The sequence below is a fragment of the Spermophilus citellus genome (genome assembly GCF_964194105.1).
Source record: "Spermophilus citellus genome assembly, chromosome: 3".
NCBI classification, from domain to species: domain Eukaryota; kingdom Metazoa; phylum Chordata; class Mammalia; order Rodentia; family Sciuridae; genus Spermophilus; species Spermophilus citellus.
Genome location: NC_138184.1, coordinates 12,087,745 through 12,108,375, shown reverse-complemented (window position 1 = coordinate 12,108,375; position 20,631 = coordinate 12,087,745). Strand labels below are relative to the sequence as shown.

At 44.4% G+C, this 20,631-nt stretch overlaps 1 protein-coding gene across 1 annotated transcript in view; it reads left to right on the top strand.

The window, feature by feature from the left end:
• The first annotated feature begins 11,117 nt into the window (after positions 1 to 11,117).
• Positions 11,118 to 20,631, top strand: part of ADGRE3 (adhesion G protein-coupled receptor E3) — a 38,938-nt gene continuing 29,424 nt past the window's right edge. The window contains exons 1-3 of the mRNA XM_081285636.1: positions 11,118 to 11,245; positions 15,766 to 15,816; positions 17,823 to 17,945. Coding sequence (XP_081141762.1) covers positions 11,224 to 11,245; positions 15,766 to 15,816; positions 17,823 to 17,945 — 196 coding nt within the window. The 5' untranslated portion in view covers positions 11,118 to 11,223. The remainder of the gene's footprint in view (positions 11,246 to 15,765; positions 15,817 to 17,822; positions 17,946 to 20,631) is intronic.

The window sequence follows — 20,631 nt, the reverse complement described above, 5'->3', positions numbered from 1 at the left end:
CTTATGTGTATGTTCTTTCAATAAATAAATAAGTATTTATTTATTTATTTAGAGCATAAATAAATGCTCTAGAGCATCAGCTCATTGCTTTATGCTGGGTGCCAGGGTTACAAAGGTGAGATGTTGCTTTGTACAAACGTGCTCCAAAATGAGGAGTGGAGGGGAGTTACAGAGAAGGAAATGAGGTTGCTCAATTCCAATAAAATGAATTCAACACATTGAAGTTTATGCTACATTAGCATTTTTTTAAAAAATGGTAAGAAGTGAAGGTAAATATGAAGAAATCTGGCATAGAAAAGTTGATTGAAGGTGGGTCCTTAAGAGTGACTATTAAGATTCAGGGAATGCCCAGTGGGGAGGATGAGGACCCTTGTGAGCTGGAGGTGTAGTACAGTTTAAAACAGGCATGGGGAAAATATGCAATCCGAGGACACTTGAATAATGAGCCATGGCAAGAGATTAGGGGCATAAGTGTGTTCTTATCATAAGAATAGACAGAGGTTAGAATAGACAGAGGTCCGAAGCAGACTGGGCATATGTGGGTATCCAGCACATCTTAGAGGAAATATCAAAATCACTGGAACAAGGAAGCCATTGGGTCAGTTGGCTAAAGGATTAAACCAAATTAGTTCCCTATTTCACATCATTCAAAAATAAATAAATTCCAGATTGATTTAAAAAGAACTTTAGAATATTATGGTTTAGATGTGAGTTGTCCTCCAAAAGTTCACGTGTGAGACAATGCAAGAAGGTTCAGAAGATAAATTATTGGGTTGTGAGAGCCTTAACCCAATCAACAAATTAGTCCCCTGATAGGGATTAACTGCGTGGTAACTGAAGGCTAGTAGGGTGTGGCTGAAGGAGGTGGAGCATTGGGGGTGTGGCTTTGGAGTATAGATATTGTATTTGGTGAATGGAGATCTCTCTCTGCTTTCTGATCATCATGTGAGCTGCTTCCCTCTGCCACACTTTTCTGCCGTGATGTTCTGTCTCACCTGGAGGCCTGAGGAGTGGAGCCGGCCTTCTATGGACTAAGACCTCTGAAACCTCTGAGCCCCCAAAATAAACTTTTCCTACTCTACAACAGTTCTGTTCAGGTCTTTCAGTCACAGCAGTGGAAAAGCTGATTAAAATAAGTATTAAAAGAAAATGCAGGTGTATTTCTGACAGGTTTTGCTTTATATTTTTCAAGGATATGATGGTATAATGGTTAGGAGTCCTGGAGTTTGGTTCTTATTAACCAACTTACAATCTACCTAACTTCTCTCCATGTTCAGTCTAAAACTGTTGAATGGGAATGATAATGGTGTGAGTGGTAAAGCTGAGAATGCCATAACACCTAGAACCTGTGCAAGAGAGTCCCACCTTGCTGTAGCCCACCCAGGTGAGGCTCCCACCCATGTAATTGGTAAATGCATTGATTATTACTTTATTTTGTTCTGGGACTATAAAAGTTCATCTAATTTTTTTCTACAGTGAAACCTGTTATTCAAGGTAACTTGAATCTGGGTCAGGTCCATGGTCACTCATACTTGGCTCAAAAAAAATTTTCTTATTTCCTTTAAAAATATAGTGGAATTGGGACAATAATGGAATTTCCCTAAGGATTGGGTGGTATAGCACCTGTGTGTGAAGCACTTACAGTGCTCAGTAAATATTGGCTGCTATCTTTATATTTTTGATAAAGTAACCTTATATCAATCATTTTTTAGTAATCCTCTCTTTCCTAATTAAAATAAATGGGATCAATGAGACTCATAAGACATGTGAATTAAAAGTAAGTTGATTATGTGTGTGTGTGAAATAGAGGAGGATGAGGAGGTTCTTGGTGTGCCCCACATACACACAAAGTACATGAAGCACTCAGTGTTCCTAGGGCTCAATGCCAACACCCACTGATGACATCAACTGTGGGGAGCCATTCTGACACGTGATTGGGTGACTCCCGTTAAGGGCCTGAGGCGCTCTGGCTGTGTCGGAGCTTTCCCGACCCTTTCCTGATGAGAGAGCCCATCCGTGTGGGGGTGTGCGTGACCACTGACCCCGGAGACCCAATCACTGACCCTGACCTTGGAGTGCAGCCCCCCCCTCAACCTTCATTGGATGGAATTCTCCCCTGAATCTCTTGTTCCCCAAATAAAAGGCTACTCCCCGGCGCGTTCGCTCTCTCTCTCTCCTGCTAGCCCAGAGTAATCCTCGCTGCCCTGCTGGGCGGCTGGAGGCGGGAACCAGCAATATAAATAGCAATATAAATAAGGTAACTGGTTTGTGTGTTTTATTTCGATCTCTTCTAACTAACTTTATGCCTAGAACCTCATTAATGAAACCACTGCGCAGGCCGCGTGGTAGAATCAACAGTGGCCCCACATGTCTTCTGCCTAAGAAATGTCATGGCCCCTCAGTAGACTAATTGGTGAGCTACAGCTACGGCCACATGTACTGTCCCCCGTATCTCTCCAGACAGTGATCTGTTGCAAATAACTCAAACACAGGACAGCATGATCAAGGAAGAAGAAGCAGAAGAAGCTCCTTTATTGAATACAGTAGTCTTTTTATAGTATTGTCAACAAAGAAGGCAACATTCCAACAGCAATGACTCAGGTCTATAAGCTTGCAAAACATTGTGTGCAGAAGTAACTTACTAATCAGAAGTAACTTGCTGATCATGTCTGAATCTACTCTTGGGCTGGAGCATTTTGAGCTCTGTTCCTTTTTAAGAAGAGATAAACATTCTTGTTTGCAAGTAATGTTCTTTTCTCAGAGTCCTCCTATCCCACTTGGTAGAACATCCTGTTTGCAGGCAAGCTCCACCGAGGACTGCAAAGCATCTCGTCTGCAAGCACGCATGCAGTCACATCCGATTCTCTACAGTGATCCAAGACCCCTTATCTGGGGGCCCCTTGATCACCACAGGTGTGTCCTCAGGAGCACGGCAGCAGCAGGTAAGCCTGCTATGGCAGAGAGACGGGAGACACAGGAACCTTACAAACCCTGGAACTCTGCAGTGTCTGTCTTTCCTGAGTGTGTTAGCACATGAGGATGTTCACTGTGACCTTATTTGTTCTGGATTAAAACTGGATGGGCCTGGGGCTGTAGCACAGGGGTAGGGTGCTGCCTCGCATTCATGAGCAATTTAGCAAGCCCCCAAGCAACTGAGTAGATCCTGTCTCTAAATAAGATATTGAAAGGGCTGGGGGTGTGGCTCAGTAGCTGAGTGTCCCTGAGGTCAATCCCCAGTACCAAAATAAATAAATAGTAGAGTAGAGGGTTGTTGCCAGTGGCCAGATGGAGGGGAGAGAGGGAACTGGAGCTCAAGGGTATGAAGGTTCCGCTGTGTGAGATGTGGGAGTTCTGAAGTGATCACACACAACAGTTAACCACAGTGCATTGTGTGCTTGAAATTCGCTAAGAAGGCAAAACTTAAGTGTCTTCATCAAACACACAAAAAAAATTATTTGAGATGATAAATATGTTAATTAGCTTGATTTTCAGGGTTATTTCAAAATATCAAATTGTACACATTAAATATATACAGGTTTTATTTTCTTCAACTAAACCTCAATAAACTGGCAGTGAAAAGAAAGAGTATCTGGAGGCAAGATCCACCCCATTTTAAATGTGAGAAAATAAATATTGAGTAAAATGAATCGAGCTGACAGGAAATCGCTGAGCACTGAGGCAGCTTATCTTAAATACGTTGATGGATGGATGGATGGAGGTCGGGTGCCTGGGTACCTGTGAAGACTGTTTCATGTGGAAAGTACTCCCATTTCCATGCACTGGTCACTAAATTTAATTTATTAACTTGAGTATCTTTGGGCCGGAATTTTCAAGTGTAATAAGAATACAATAATAGATTTAAGATGACATTTGCCACAATCAGCACCTGCCATTAATTCTGAATCTGGAGGGGCAATGGGGGATGAAGAAAAGATAAACAGACTCACATGGAGGAAAAGGTGGGGCCAGGTGGGACAGCCAAGCCTTGATGAGGGGTTACTGACCCCAGAGCTAGCTCAGCATGTTTATTATATAGGTTTTGTCACCAGAAGGTTATTCGTGGGAAAGTTTCAGGAAAGCAGGCAATTTGAAGGACGCGGCAAAGCTTGTGAGACTTCAAGGTCCAATTGTTATGCCCAGGATTCTCTACCCGCAGGGCTTGGTTCCTGAGCTCAAGGTTCCCAGTGATACAGCTGAGCGCCTTCATGTGCATCCTTCTCTGGACCAGTGTTACCATAGCAACTGGGCCATCCTGACCTTCACCTTTGCTCAGGCAGTTCCAGGCAAACGCAGCCAGGAGGGAATCAGAAGCCATGGCTCAAGTCACCACTCTCCACAGACATTAGAAATAACTAGCTGCCAGGCGCAGGGGTGCACGCCTATAATCCCAGTAGCTCCGGAGGCTGAGGCAGGAGGATCAGGAGTTCAAAGTCTCAGCAACAGCAAGACACTATGCAACTCAGTGAGACCTTGTCTCTAAATTTTAAAAAATACAAAATGGGACTGGAGATGTGGCCCAGTAGTTGAGTGCCCCTGACTTCAATCCCTGGCACCAAAAAAAAAAAAAGGTAACTAGCTGACATCTCTTTGGGTTTGCCTCAACTCTTGGTATCCTGAAGTTTTAGACCTGTCTCGGCCTCCTAACAGCTCTCAAAGCAACTTCAAGTACCGCTCCTTAGTTTCACCAGTAGGTGGCAGTGTGGGGTAAAGACCAAACACTACACGGGAGGAATGAGGTTTGTGGGGGTTGTTGCTGTTGGTGAACGTGGTTTTACTTCTTTATTCTTTTTGATTTTTAACCCCACATTTTAACTTGGTGCATTACAGTATGTACAGAATTGTAGGATTCATTGTTAAATATTCATACATGCACACAGTATAACAATATAATCTGACCAATATCATTGCCCCCAGTATTTCCCCTTTCTCTTCCCTCCTCCCTCCCCCTGGTCCCTTTTCTCACTCTACCCATCTCCCTTTGGTTTTTATAAGATTCTACCCACTTTGCTTTTCCTTCTTCCTCTCCAGCTTCCACATATGAGAGAAAACACAGTACCCTTGACCTTCTGAGTTTGGCTTATTTTGCTTGACATAATGGTCTCAAGTTCCATCCATCTTACTGAAAATTACATAATTTCCTTTTTCTTTATGACTGAATGAACTCCATCATATATATGTATGTATGTGTGTGTATAATATTTTCTTTATTCATTTGTCCATTAATGAACACCTAGGCTGGTTCCATAATTTGGCTACTGTGTGCCTTCTTATTCCTATTGACCTATAATACTTGTATATATTTCTAGATTACAATATGATAATTTGATGCATGCTTAGGATGTGTAATGCTCCATTTAGGGTAATTAGAATTTGCATCCTCTCCAACATTTATCATTTCAGTGTTCAGAGACTTCAGACTCCTTTTCACTTATTTTGAAATATGAACAAGTTGTAGGAATAAGTGTTCAAGACCTACCAAGTAGCAAAGTGACCATAGTTAATAATATTGTATAATTCAAATTAAAAAATAGACTCTCTATAATGTTCTCTCTATAAATGTCCTCTCTATAAAAAATAAGTATGGAAGGTAATGAATGTTAACCAGTTTGATATAATTATTCTGCAATGTGTACATCTATCAAAACATCACATTGCACCCCAGAAATATATGCAATTATTATTTGTCAATTTAAAGTAAAAGATTGAGGGGCTGGGGTTGTGGCTCAGTAGTAGAGTGCTTGCCTCGCACGTGCAAGACCCTGGGTTTGATCCTCAGCACCACATAAAGATAAATAAGTGAAATAAAGATATTGTGTCCAACTACAACTAAAAAAATAAATATTGAAAAATAAATAAATAAATAAAGTAAAAGATTGGGCTGGGGATGTAGCACAATGATAAAGGGCTTGCCTAGCATGCACAAGGCCCTGAGTTTGATCTCCATCACTGCAAAAAAAAAAAAAAAAAAAAAAAAAGTAAAAAATTTACCAATGCAATGGTGCATGCCAGTTACTCAGGAGGTGGAGGCAGGAGGGTTGCAAGTTCAAGGCCAGTCTGATAACTTAGGGAGACCCTGTCTCAAATTTTTAAAAAGATAAAAAATTTAAAAATTTAAAAATCATGCAGAAACTGCTCACCATGCCCTCCACCCCGTCTTTATCATAACATGGCGTGGCTCATAGGAAATGATTGTTATTTTGAACACTCTAAAATGAAGAGGAAGTGACCTTCACACAACCTATGTGGCAATGCCTGAGACAATAGGAAAGCCTGATAGAGGTTTGAGCAAACAGTGCCTGCTGCTGGGGCTCTGCCCCGCATGTCTCAGGTTGTGTCTGAACCCCATCCCATGGCAGCTCACAGCCAAGGACTGATGCAGGCCTGTATAAACCCGAGCCTCAGGATGGATCCACATGTGGGTGCATAGTCCAGCACTCCCATGGGATTATGCTGAGGCTGACCTCTGCTGGGAAGACATCCTTGCTTAGCTCCTCTTCCTGCCCGATCCTGCTTCCTCAGTACCCCTCTTCTGAGACTACCCCAACAAACCATGTATCCAACCCGCAATGACCTGCCAAAATCATGGGCATCCCAAACTCTATCCCCCAAATATCATGTGTGTCCAAAATCTCACCCCCAGCAAGTTAGGTGCCCCTCTTATGGGCTAGGCTGTATGGGCAATGGCCAAACATTTTGCCCCGAGACTCCACATGTAAGAAATGCTTCTCCCATGGGAAAGCTCTGCCTCCGTACCCATCAGTAGTTGCTTGGCAGAGCATGTTTGGCAATTCAAAATGGCAATTTTATACAATGTAAAATTGTTCTCTCTTTGGTGCCTAATTTTCTTGGACAATGTACCCTGTCAGAGATTGATTGTCTAGATATTAGTAACCATTCTTGAACTTGTACTCCACTAGGGTCATTTTGGCCCACTCCCTTTTCCGCTTATGTTTTTAGATCTCATGACGTTTGTTTATTGTTTTGAATCATAGCAACAGCCACTTATGATTAATATTGTTTTGGACTATGATAGGTGTACTCACCTATGAGGTGAAGCCTACCCCTTGGCCCGCCAGCTGGTGGATCCGGACCATTGGCTGGTGAAGAAAGTTTCCATCTCCTACTTTAAGAGCAACTCAGTGATTTATTGCAATCTCACCTTAACACCCCATCACCCCCCAAAAAATTATGTACATCCAACTTCCATTCCCCCAACAAATCATGTGCTTTCCAACCCTCACCCTGCAAAAGTCACCTGCGTCCTCATCCCTATTCCTCCAAAACTCTTGGTCGTCTCAGCTTCTGTCCCTCCCCTAACAGATCAAATGCATCTCAACTCCTGCCTATCCCCAGAAAATCACTGATTCTGTAGAGTCCCCAACAAGAAAACCTTTGCCACTCAACCCCCATGGACCTCCCAGCCTCTAGAACCACACACTGAATAAATCTTGATTTTTTTTTTCTTTTTGTACCAAGGATTGAACTCAGAGGCACTCAACCACTGAGCCACATCCCCAACCCTTTTGTATTTTATTTAGAGACAGGGTCTCGCTGAGTTGCTTAGTGCCTCACCATTGCTGAGGCTGTCTTTGAACTCACAATTCTCCTGCCTCAGCCTCAGCCTCCTACCTCAGGACCTGCTTACTGGCAGCGTGAGCTAACCATGACGGAATTCCTATCAGTTCGTATGGGCTACACTTGGAGCTGTAATGAAGGCAGCCCTGCGGAAATGCCTCTTCTGGGTTTTGAGAATTAGGTGGCCTAGAGTTAGGTGTGGGTGTAGATTCCAGATAGAATAGTATGTGCCACATACAAATAGTATGTGCCACAAGAACAGGAATTTTTGTCTGTTCTGTTCTTGGTTTCATCTCTTATACCTAAAACAGAACAGCACTTCCTGGGGTGAGGCTTGAATCTGGGCTCTGAGGTGTGTAAATGCCTGGAGATTCCCATTGTTGGAAACAGTGCTGGGGATGCAACGCAGGGCCTTGCCTATGATAAGCAGGTGCTCTACCACTGAGCTTCGCCTCCATCCCCGAGAGTTTCAAGCAGGGGAGTGACAAAGCTTGGTGTCTTTTGATAGGTAACGGGCTGCAAGATGGAGGTGCCATAGAAGATGACCAGAGGCCATTGCACTGGTGATGAGCTCAGCCCGGATCAGACTCGATCCTCATATCCTCTCCTGCCACCTCCCATCCATAAAATTCCTAAAAACTCCCCAAAATGCAAGCCAATCCATCACCACGTGCTATGGCTTGAACATCATCACCCTGAAATGCAGTCCCCACTGTGAGACCTTGAGAGGTGGGATCCAGGGGAGGACCTTTGAGAGGTGATTAGGTCATGAGGGTGTGGTCCTTATGAATGGATTAATCCATTTATGGACTGATGGGTTAAGGGGTTATCTCAAGACTGGGTCTATTATAAAAGCCAGAGTGGTTAAGAATTGTAATGCAAAATAAATAAATTTTTTAAGAGAGAGGAGAGAGAGAGAGAGAGAGAGAGAGAGAGAGAGAGAGAACTTTTGATATTTATTTTTCAGTTTTTGGCGGACACAACATCTTTGTTTGTATGTGGTGCTGAGGATCGAACCCGGGCCGCACACATGCCAGGCGAGCGCGCTGCCGCTTGAGCCACATCCCCAGCCCCAATAAATTTTTTAAATCATTAAAAAATAAAAGCCAGCGTGGCCCTGACTCTATATGTGCCCCTCTTGCTGTACACCACCTTGGGATTCTGTAGAGTCCCCAACAAGAAGACCTTTGCCACTCAACCCCCATGGACCTCCCAGCCTCCAGAACCACACGCTGAATAAATCTTGATTTTTTTTTTTTTTTTTTTGTACCAAGGATTGAACTCAGGGACACTCAACCACTGAGCCACATCCCCAACCCTTTTATATTTCATTTAGAGACAGGGTCTCGCTGAGTTGCTTAGTGCCTCACCATTGCTGAGGCTGGCTTTGAACTCACAATCCTCCTGCCTCAGCCTCCAGAGCCTTTGGGATTTCAGGTGTGTGCCACTGCACCCAGCTTTCATTCTTTATAAACCACCCAGTCTCGAGGACTCTGTTATAGCAGCATGTTGAGAGCCACGGCCAAAGGGGCCCCAGCAAACTTCCAGCTGCCAGCAAACTTCCAGCTGCCGGCTGATGATTGGCTCACAGCAGCCCCAGCAACATCTAGCTGATTGGCTCCTCTGCGGTGATGTTCATTGGGCTGTTTCCCTGCCCTTCAGACTGCCAGCTGATGATTGGCTCACAGCGGCCCCAGCAACATCTAGCTGATTGGCTCCTCCAGAGAGCTGCTCATTGGGGGACTTCTTTGGCTCCGCCCACACGACCCAGCCAATCAGCCTCAAGAGCAGGAGGATTGTGGGAGGTGGTGAGGGTTGTGTGGGGGTGAGAGGCTTGTGTCAAGCCAGTGGTGACAGTTGGGCTCTGAGGGTTTTTTCCTGAGGAGCTGTTTTGTTTGGCGTTTGTAGTTCTAAAAATAAAGTTAGTTTCTTTTGACAAGTGGCTCCTGAATTGTGCCCAGCCAGACTGCGGCATTTGGTGGCCCGTACGGGGATCGAACCCGCGACCTTGGCGTTATCAGCATGAAGATAACCACACCTGCTTTAAAATATCCAACAGCTCTGTGGGGGAACAATTGTCTTGCATCTCAAAGCTCTGAGTTTGATCTCTAGCACCAAAAAAAAAATCCAGTGATTCAAATGTTCCCCAAACTCTTCTCCAACACAACTCAAAGAGAAAAAAATAAGACTGGGGCTGGGGTTCAGCAGTAGAGCACTTGCCTAGCACAGGTGAGGCCCTGGGTTTGATCCTCAGCACCACATAAAAATAAATAAGCAAAGGTCTTGTGTCCAACTACAACTAAAAAATAAATAAATAATTATTTATGAAGCAGCTTCATACTTGGGAAAAAAAGAAAAAATGACGGTAAGCCTTTTTTCTGTGCATATTATGAATAAAATTCTTTGTTTTGATACTTGAATAATGGCTTTTTGTGTATTTATTGAGTGGTGGAATTTTTGGCTTGTTGGGTGTTTCTTTCTTGGATCTTGGATGGTTGAATGTTCACAGAAACATCCCCTGGTGTACACTGGAGCATGAAGGGGCCCCAGCCCTGTGTGGATTACGCCTCTTTAGAGGTCTGGCTTGCCCGCCAACTCTTGGCTGTACGTAGGAAAGCCTATGTCTGCAGGAAGACAAATACCAAGTGTTCTCTCTCACAGGTGGAAACTAAATAAAAGCCACTCTGAAGGTAGAGTACTGAGTACTAGCCATTAGGAAGGGTGCAGAGGAGTGGATTTGATCAGAGCAGACACCATGCGTGTGTGGAAATCGATGTACAATTAATATAAGTTAAATTTTTAAGTTTAAAAATAAGGTGTCTATTTTATTCTCTGCTCTACTCCTAGATGTACCACAGGTCATTGAACAACACTGTCTTAGAAAATTTTCTCTTTGACTCCAGGTTTCACTACGGTCCCCAGCTGGCCTTGAACTCCGGGACTCAAGCAATCCCTCTGTCTCAGTCACTCAAGTAGCTGGGACTCCAGGCCATAACTGGCCACCACACCAGGCTGGTAGATCTTGATTCAAGGTGGGAAAGGTTGAGAGACCTTTCCTCCAAAATCTTTCATCATTTTGGATTGCCCCCAAATAACCAAAAAAATGTATCGCCCTCTGTCATATTTTGAGACGCCGGTCAGAACTGGAAAGTGTCATTTGCTTGGGGGGACACAGATTTCCAAGAATTGGGAAAATGACTCCTCTAGGACCTTTAATTGTCAACACAAACACCCTGAATTCTGGCTTATCCCACTTAGAAACCACAGATTATTTAAAATCTGTTTTGAATCCAAAGGCACTTTCTGGTCTTGGGGCCACACAATGTAACCCGAGAGCCTTTCTGGACTGGAGGCAGCAGATCCTGTCATCCCAAAGGCAATCAACAAAACCAGGAAAACCCACAGCCAGGAACCCTAAGAAAACGAGCACACAAAAGGTGTCAGAAGTAAACACACACAAAAGAAAACCACAGAAACTTGGGTCTGATGATGAAAGAGGAAGAGAAGTCACTTTTAGACCAGCAATTGCCTCGGTCGACCTTGCGATCCCTGTGTCCATTCTCATGAGACTCCCTGAGACTGCAGAGGTGGCTGGCTGAGGGCACAGGAGGAGGCCTGCAGAGCTGGCCGCGTGGCCTGCACCACAGAATGCAGGGGTCACTTCTGGCAGGTACGTGAGCGCGGCGGCCACTCCTGTGACCCTCCCCATCAAGGGTTACTTGGTTCAATCATGATCTAGGTTTTCCTCTGCTTTGAATATTCTCTCCATCTCCTCTTCATTTCTGGCTTCCACCCGAATCTCACTAAGCTGTTGACTCTCCCTGACATTTTCCACAAGGTCCAGTCCAGTGAGATTGTCATCTCCCTCTTCTTCTGTTTTTTTGTTTTTCCTCTCCTAATTGCCACCCTCCCTGCCTTGAATACCCTGTGCACCAGCGCCACCCCGATTCATTTTCCTCCCCATCATGCTGTTCTTTTCTCCTCCTTTTTCTCTTTCCTGTGCCGAGAATATTAAGTATAATGACCAACACTTTTGAGTACTCATCATGCATCTAACATGTACAGATAGTCCCCAAATTATGAGGGTTCAGCTTGCAATTTTCCAACCTGGCAATGAAGTGTACCTAGACAACTGTTCTGTTCTTCACTTTTGAGGGCAGTACTGGAATATTGCATGAGATATCCAACAGTGGATTATAAATAGGTTTTCTGCGAGATGGTTTTGCCCAATTGAAGGCCGAGGTAAGTGTTCTGAGCTCATTGAAGTTGGACTCTGCTAAGCTGTGCTGATCACTAAGTTATGTGTATCAACTTGTGATATTCAACTTGTGCTGGGTTTATCAGAATGTAACCTTACACTGAACTGAAGGGCATCCATGTAATCCCATTTAATCCTCACAGTAGACCAGGGAGGTGGGCACTATTATCCCCATTTCACAGATGACAAGATATGGACACAGAGAGGTTGTTATTTGTCTGAGGTCAAACAGCTGAAAACTATTCAAATAACAGTGACAGAATTCATACCCAAGGCTTCTGGCCTGAGATCTGTACTATACTGCTTCTCCCACAGAATTCTGCCTGGAGACCTCAGTCTTTCCAATCCCTGTCTCTTGTGATTCTATGGCTTTAGTGACCAGCTCTTTGAAACCCCATTTTTGAAACCCCATCCATCCTTCAAATAATATCAACAGCCACAATATCAAACAAAGCTTCATTTCATTAAGCACCTGTAGAGGGTTGGGGCGGTAGCTCAGGGGCAGAGCCCTTACCTAGCATGAGTGAGGCACTGGGTTCGATCCTCAGCACCATGTAGAAATAAATGAATAAAATAAAGGCATTTTGTCCATCTACAAAAAAAATTAATTAAAAAATATTTTTTAAAAGGCACCTAAAGAAGCCTGACTTCAGGCTAAAATTGCTTTCCACTCATTAGGACACAGGGTCCTCACATTATAGATGAGAAATGGCATCGTGGAGAAGTTATGTGGATTGCTAGAAGTGTCACTGCCACTTAGATATTAAAGTCTATTGCCTGCTTCTGAAACTATCAAAATACATCACCTACTTGGAGGCAAATGTCCTCACCCTTGCAGACCCCAGCAGAGACTCTCACATATAAAAGGTGTTCGGTATATATCTGTGGAATCCAAGGTGAGACAAGCTCCAAGCAAGATATTTCCTGGTTTTGTTTTTTGGTTGGTTTGTTTTTGTTTTGATATTGTTTGTGGTGGCTTTGTTTTCTTTCTTTTATTTTTTTCAACTGGAAGAAGAGTCCTGGATATTTCTAAGATGGATTGTTTGTGAATTTCAGTTATCCATGGACTCTCTGCCCACATCATTGGACAGAAGCAGCTTGTGTGGTGGAATGGGCATCAAGTCAAGAATTAAAATAGATTCTAATCCAAATGATAATCGAAGTAGCAATGATGGGGTGCATGTAACACGTTCCACATGTTCCCCAATTTAGCTCCTCACCACAATCTCATGAAGTAGGCTGTGCTGGACCATATAAGGAAACAGAGAAGTTAAACAGCCTGACCAACCTTGCACAACGAGAGTCCTAGCAACTTAACTCCTGAGGACCTCTTTCCTCATCCACAAAATGAGTCAAGGGGTGACTTCTAATTTCTTAGAATTCTGGGCTTCCGCTCTGCTGAATGACCCTTTGGAAACTCTAATTTAAGACACATTCACCCATATTAACAAGTTTGGGGTTAATAGCTTGCACAAAGACTCATCTTAAACGTGACAGTGCCCAGACAAGGAGCTACTCTATTCAGACATATATTTTACCATCTGGCTCTGTGAACTAGTTGTATTTGGGAAGGTGAGAAGCTTAAGTGTCTGCTGCAACATTAATTGTTGCACAAAAATAAAAGGAAGGGAGTTTTTAAGGAAACATGGAAGGGTCAGGCCATGAAGCAGTTCGTAGCTATCTTAGTCAGTTTTCCATGGCTATAACAAAATACCTGATATAAATAATTTAAAGGATGAAATACTTATTTGGGCTCACAGAAAAATCAGAGATTTCAGTCCAGGCTTGCTGGGCCTCATTTCTTTGAATCTGTGATGAAGGAGGACACCACTAAGGGAAAGCCTGTGGAGCAAAGTTGCTCACCTCATGGTGGCCAGGTGAAAAGGAAGAGAGAGGAAGGGGCTTGGGTCCCACAGTCCCCTTCAAAGGCATGCCCCCAATGACCTAACTTCCTCCCATTAGGCTCCACCTCTTAAAGGTTTCTCCACTTCCCAATTACACCATGGGCTGGCAACTCAGCTTTTACAGATGGTGGGCCTTGGGACACTCAAGATCCAAACTTCAGCAGGAAGAGCATCCTGAATTATCCACGTGGGCCTAATGTCATCGCAAGGGGAAGGCAGGAACCAGAAAGAAGAGATCACAGTGGCGAATCTAACGGTGGAGTAAGTCAAGGAACGTGGACCTCTTTTACAGGCTAGAAAAAGCAAAGCCAAAAGTTTAGCCTGGAGAGACTGATTCCAGACGCCCAACCTCCACAACCGTAAGAGGATATGTTTGAGCTGAGTTAAGCCACTAAGTTCATGGTCATTTGTCATAGCAGCCATCAGAGACTCTTGGAGGTCCCGATGGGTTTCATATCACTCTTTCTCCAATTCTTGAAGGATCACTGCCAGACTTTTCTCCCAAATCCTGCCGTTGGTCTGGATTGACCCAAAATGACCAAATAAATTTACTGGACTTTGAGACTCAGACCTGGATCTCAAGATTGGTAAAGAGGTCATGAGCCGAAGAAGGAAGGTAGCCTCTAGAAGCTGGAAGGACGTGGTTTCTTCCCTATAACTTTCAAAAGGAACCAGGGTGGGTGGATGGATGGAGGAATGGGTGGATGGATGGATGGATGGATGGTCAGATAGATTTGAGAAGGGATTTGTTAGGTAATTTTCTTACATGATTATGGAGACTGAGAAGTTCTACAGCTGGCCATCTGCAAGCTGAGACCCAGGGATGTCCGTGTGGCTCAGTCCAAGTCCAGAAGCCTCGGCACCAGGGAGGTTGATGGTGTAACTCTCAGTTCAAAGACAAAGACCCGAGAACCCAGGGGATGGAAAGGGTACTGCTGGCAAAAGTCCCAGAATCCAAATGTCAGAGAACTTGAAGTCCTGTCTGGCATCCAAGGGCCGTAGAAGACAGGTGCCCCAGCCCCAGGAGACAGAGGAAGGTCACCTTCCCTTTGCCCAGCCCTCAGCTGGTTGTATGGTTCCTGCCCTCCATAAGGGAGCGGAGAGGTCCTCCCGACTCAGTCCACCAACTCAGGCCAATCTCCAGAAGCACCTCACACTCACACCCAAGTATAAAGCCCGGCCAGTTCTCCAGGTATCTTTTTACTCAACCAAGACAACGTAACTAAAATTAACTGACCCAGGTATTATGGAGATAGGACTGGGCTTTGCCCAACTCCACCCCAAGATATTAATGACTGATAGAGGGTGATTCATGAGTTGAGAGCTTCAGTTCTTCCAGGTGAAAAGAGTTATGGAGATGGGTGGGGGTGGCTGCTGTACCGAACTCCACTTAGAAATGATGAGGGTAATTTTATGTCATGTGTAGGTTACCAAAATAAAATGATGGGGGGAGACATTAGTGAGTGTTGTGATTTGGATGTGTTCCCCCAAAGTTCATGTGCTGGAAACTTAATCCCCAGGGCAACAGTTTTGAGAGGTGGGACCTTTAAGAATGGATTTCATGTCATGACCATGGGAGTTGGTTCATTATCACAGGAGAAGCTTCCTATAAAGGATGACATCCCTCCTCCTCTCCCCACCCCCTCTCCCTCTCTCTTCCAGTTCTGCTTTCTGGCATGTTTTGATGCAGCAAGGCACCTCTAACCACAAAAATATAACGGGCACCTCACTTGGACTTTCTAACCTCTAGAACCATGAGTCAAATTTCTGTTCATTATAAATACCCACTCTCTGGTTCTGTGTATTAGCAACATACAACAAACTGAAGCAGTGATCGAGATAGATTTTACTGGATCGTTCACAAGCCAGATGAAGGGGAGATTGCATCACGGGGCATGTTGCATTTTACTCAGAAAAATTACAATTCCCACCTCCTCACTTCACAGCCACCAGCTGCCACATGTCCTCTCTGCTAACTGATACACAGTCCTTGGAAGAGTATTCTCATGACTCTCCCTTCTGTTCCAGGACTCTGCTTTCTGCTGAGCTTGTCTGGAGCTGAGGCTCAGGTTGCCAAAGGTGAGTGTCTGGAGCCTGACAGGTGGGTATGAATCAGGGGAGGACCTGGGGCCACCCTTGTCTTCAAACATGGGAAGTCTTTCCATCTTATAAAGTCTTCTTCAATTTCTTCCTTCAGTGTGCTGTGGTTTCCATTGTAGAGGTCTTTCACCTCTTTGGTTAGACTGATTCCCAAGTATTTTATTTTTCAAAGCTACTGTTTTCCTAATTTCTCTTTCAGCAGATTCATCATTGGTGTATAGAAATGCAACTGACTTGTGGGTATTAATTTTATGTCCTGCTACTTTTCTGAATTTATTTATGAGTTCTAGAAATTTTCTAGTGGAGTTTTTGGGGTCTTCTAAATATAGAATCATGTTATTGGCAAATAGACTTTCATATCCCTTTAATTTCTTTCTTTTATTTAATTGCTCTGGCTAGAGCTTCAAGAATTATATTGAATAGAAGCCGTGAAAGAGGTCATCCCTGTCTTGTTCCAGTTTTTAGAGGGAATGCTTTCAGCTTTCCTTTATTCAGGTTGGCCTTGGGTTTGACAGATATAGTTTTTATAATGTTGAGGTATGTTCCTACTATCCCTAGTTTTTCTAGTGTTTTGTATGTGAAGTAGTCTGTATTTTGTCAAATGCTTTGTCTGCAGCTATTGAGATAATCATGTGATTCTTGTCTTTAAATCTATTGATGTGATGAATTACATTTATTGATTTTGGTATGTTGAACCAACCTTGCATTCCTGGGATGAGCCCCACTTGATCATGATGCACTATCTTTTTAATATGTTTTTATGTGATTTCCCAGAATTTTATTAAGAATTTTTGCATCTAGGTTCATCAAGGATATTGGTCTGAATTTCTTTCCTTGATGTGTCTTTGTCTGGTTTTGGTATCAGGGTGATGGCTTCATAGAATAAGTTTGGAAGGGCCCCCTCCCTTCCTATTTCATGGAATAATTTGAGGAGGATTGGTGTTCGTTCTTCTTTAAAGGTCCTGCAGAATTTGGCTGAGAATCCATCTGATCCTGGGCTTTTCTTTATCGGTAGGCTTTTGATGGTGTCTTCAGTTTCATTATTTGAAACTGATGTTTAAATTGTCTCTGTTCTCCTGGTTTAGTTCTGTAGGTCATACGTCTCAAGAAATTTGTCAATGACTTCAAGATTTTTCTAATTTTCGAAATCGTTTCTGATGATCCTCTGCATTTCAGTAGCTCCTGTGGTGACGCTTCCTTTTTTCATTCATGAATTTTAATAACTTGAGTTTTTCCCTCTTTCTTCTGGTTAGAGATAATACCTTGCCTTCTAGCAGATAATAATGGAAAGAAATGAGAAATCAACAAGATACAAAATATAAGCTTTTCTAACACCTGGATATGGAATGCCTCCAGCATGGATTGCTCTTTCTGCTGAGGAATTGCTTTGGCTATTCTGGGTCTTTGGTTTTTCCCTGTGTGTTCAACCCCAGGGCTGCAGATGCCCCAAGCATACTTTCTACCCATCCCAAAGAAATAACTTGGAAAGCTCAAGGGAGAGGTTTGGAACATTTGACCTCTTCCTCCTCAGCAGCAGGGAGTTGGAATACAGGGAGGACTTCCCGGTGCCTACAGAATTGGGACTACCTAGGGCAGGTTGCTGGCCACTGCCCAGGAGGGTCTCTTCAGATGTCTTATGGGTATATTCCTCTACTTCCCAACCAGGGTCGCTCTGTTTGGATCCTCTCCTGAGGACTGGGGATGAGGGAAGTGGCCAGCTCCCCCTCCCCATTTCCTTTGTTACCCCCATCTTTAGAGACCTTCCCTCACTGCGAGCTTTCTTAGGCACTGATTAGTGTTTGACCCGACACTGTGAATTTTAGGATTTTTTTTCTAGTTCCATGAACAATGTCTGCTATTTTGACAGGGACTGCATGGAACCTGGGGATCACTCTGGCAAAATGGCCATTGTAACAATATTCATTCTGCTGACGAGTGATGGGGAGGGCCACGTGAGGTTTGACCTGCCTCTCTTCTCCCGGCAGGCGCTTGCAATCGGTGCCCGTTGCACGGTTCCTGCGTCAACAACACTCACTGCACCTGCAACCCTGGATTTATTTCTGGATCTGGGAAGCAATTTTTCACATACCCCCTGGAGATATGTAAAGGTAAGGGGCGTTTTGCATGAGGGTCGTGGAGGCATCGTGAGGGATGCAGGAGAGAGAATTCTGGGGAATCGGCCCTGCTGAAAACTGCCACTCAGCCTGCGCCGAGAAAGAGACACCTTGAAGAAGTCAGAAACAGCTGTGCTCTCAGCTGGGCGCAGTGGCGCAGGCCTGTCAACCCAGCCCCTGGGAGGCTGAGGCAGGAGGATCTTGAGTTCAAAGCCAGCCTCAGCAACTTAGTGAGGTGCTAAGCAACTCAGTGAGACCCTGTCTCTAAATAAAATACAAATTAAGGCTGGGGAGGTGAAAGAACGAACAAGGCTCGTTGTCAGAGAAAATGCCCGTTTATTGAGGAAGAGCTCTGCATATTTATAGAGCCGGGGTGGTTTGACAGTTATGACAGTTTAATGGTTGAACGGTTTGACAGTTGGCATGGGGTGCTTTCTGATTGGTGGGTAAGGATCATGTGAGCCAGCAGGGCTAGTCTGATTGGTGGGTAAGGATCATGTGAGCCAGCAGGGCTCACCATTGGACGGCTCTTCTCCGGGGGATGGGGAAGTTAGTCTTTGGGGCCAGGGTGACTCCCAACAGGAGGTGGCTCAGGGGTCGAGGGACCCTGAGTTCCATCCCCAGGTACCCAAAAAAGAAAGGCAGGTTCTTCCAGAATCTACCTGGGTCTCCATTTCCTCCTTTATCCCTCTGGGCTGACAATTCTGACTTCACAAGTGGTAGGGGGACTGAAGAGGATGGTGAATGTGACGATGCTTCTGGAAAAGCATAGTTTCATTTAAAAAAAATAAGGAGAGAGAATATGTACTGAAGCAGGAGGAAATAAAAGCTTTGGCTGAAACATTTCTCATATAAAGTTCTGTGGTCACCCAACATGCCAACTGCAGTCTCCATTCAATGTTGAAAACATACCATCCCGTGGGATAAAAAGAGCTCCGGGTGGGAATTGGTAGGGGGTTGTTCCCCTTCCCTGGTTCAAGCTCCCTCGTGGGGGGAAGCCTGCAGTCAGGAACTGGCAGTGTCTCTGGCTTCCCTTCTCTTTCCCCCACTTGGCCCTTCCTCCCAGAATCTTGGTAGAAAAGAAACCCTGGAGGGAGAAGAAGAGCAAGGAGTCTTCGCCCGGCTCAGGCTCGGGTCATGGTTTAGCTTCCATGTTCCTGAGACACAGCAGATACTTTGAGGGTAAACTTTGCCAGATCTTTGGGGAGCAGGCCCCCATCCCCCCCACCACTCTCCTGCGATTCTCTTGATGACATCAAGTTCCTCCCTGCACCTTCCTCACCTGCGAACCCTCCAGTCTCCCAGTACCCTCCACTCGCCGAGGGGCCACCCCGCTCCAGCAACCTCCACACTCTGCTCACCTCCAGTCCTGGGGAGACACTCACCTACCTTTAGCCCAAGGAATACGGAAAGGGCATGTGGACAGATGCACCTCCCTGGCCCCGCTGCCAGCCAGTGGCTCACTCTTTAGACTTTTCCGAGGGAAGAAGGCACCAATTGCCGCAGTCTGGCTGACAATTGAGGAATCCCCGATTGAGCAGGTCCCATAATGACCATTTCATTATTAATGGCTCTTAAGTCTTGCAATAATCTCCATTTACCAGATTTCTTTTTGATGACAAAAATGGGAGTATTATGGGGAGATACAGAAGGTTGTATATGTCCTTCCGCTAATTGTTGTTTGACCAGATCATGGGCTACTTGTATCTTTTCTTTAGTCAAGGGCCACTGAGGAACCCACACTGGTCTTTCTGATTTCCGTGTAATTTTTATTGTCTCAGTGGCCCTTTGTGAAAATCCAACCCATGTCTGTCCGTTCCTTGATCTATTTGTATTGGTGCTGCTATACCTTGTTCTTGTTTTTCTAATCTTTTTCCTTTCCTAAAACCTTGTCTAGCCATAATAGGGGGTGCATTTTGATTGATGTTATTTCTTAATGTCAAACCTAATTGATCTAAGACATCTTGTCCCCATAAATTTATGGGAAGATGATCCAATACATATGGCTGTATAGTTCCTTCACATCCTTCAGGATCCTTCCAATCTAACACCATTGCACTTCTATGGGGATTAGTCGCCACTCCTAGGCCTCGAAGCGTTTGAGTGGCTTGTTGTAATGGCCAATGTTTTGGTCATTCTTGATGAGAGATGATGCTAAGGTCTGCACCTGTATCCAGTAGCCCATTAAATTCATGTCCTTGAATATTTAGTTTTAGCATGGGGCGAGAAATTAAATTTAAAGACAGCATAGCCCAATCTACACCTGTGGAGCCTAATCCCTTGGAACCTCTTTCTACAGCGTGACTGGAAAATTTATCATGTAGGCTTGGTATTATTAGTAACTGTGCTATTCTATCTCCTGGTGAAATTACTGATATACCCTTCAGAGAACTGGCTATAATTTTTATTTCACCTTCATAATTGGGATCAATTACCCCAGGACTTATCAAAAGTCCTTTTAGAGTAGAAGAGCTGCGTCCCAATAACAAGCCTACTGTTCCTTTGGGAAGAGGTCCTTTTACCCCTGTGGGAATGATTTGAACTCCCATCTCTGGAGTTAGTACTGATCTGGCAGAGCCGCAGATGTCCAACCCTGCGCTCCCTCTGGTTTGTCTGATGAGGGATCTGATGGACAATGTGTCCTGGGCACTACCCTGATGGGGTTGCTGGGTTCCTCCAG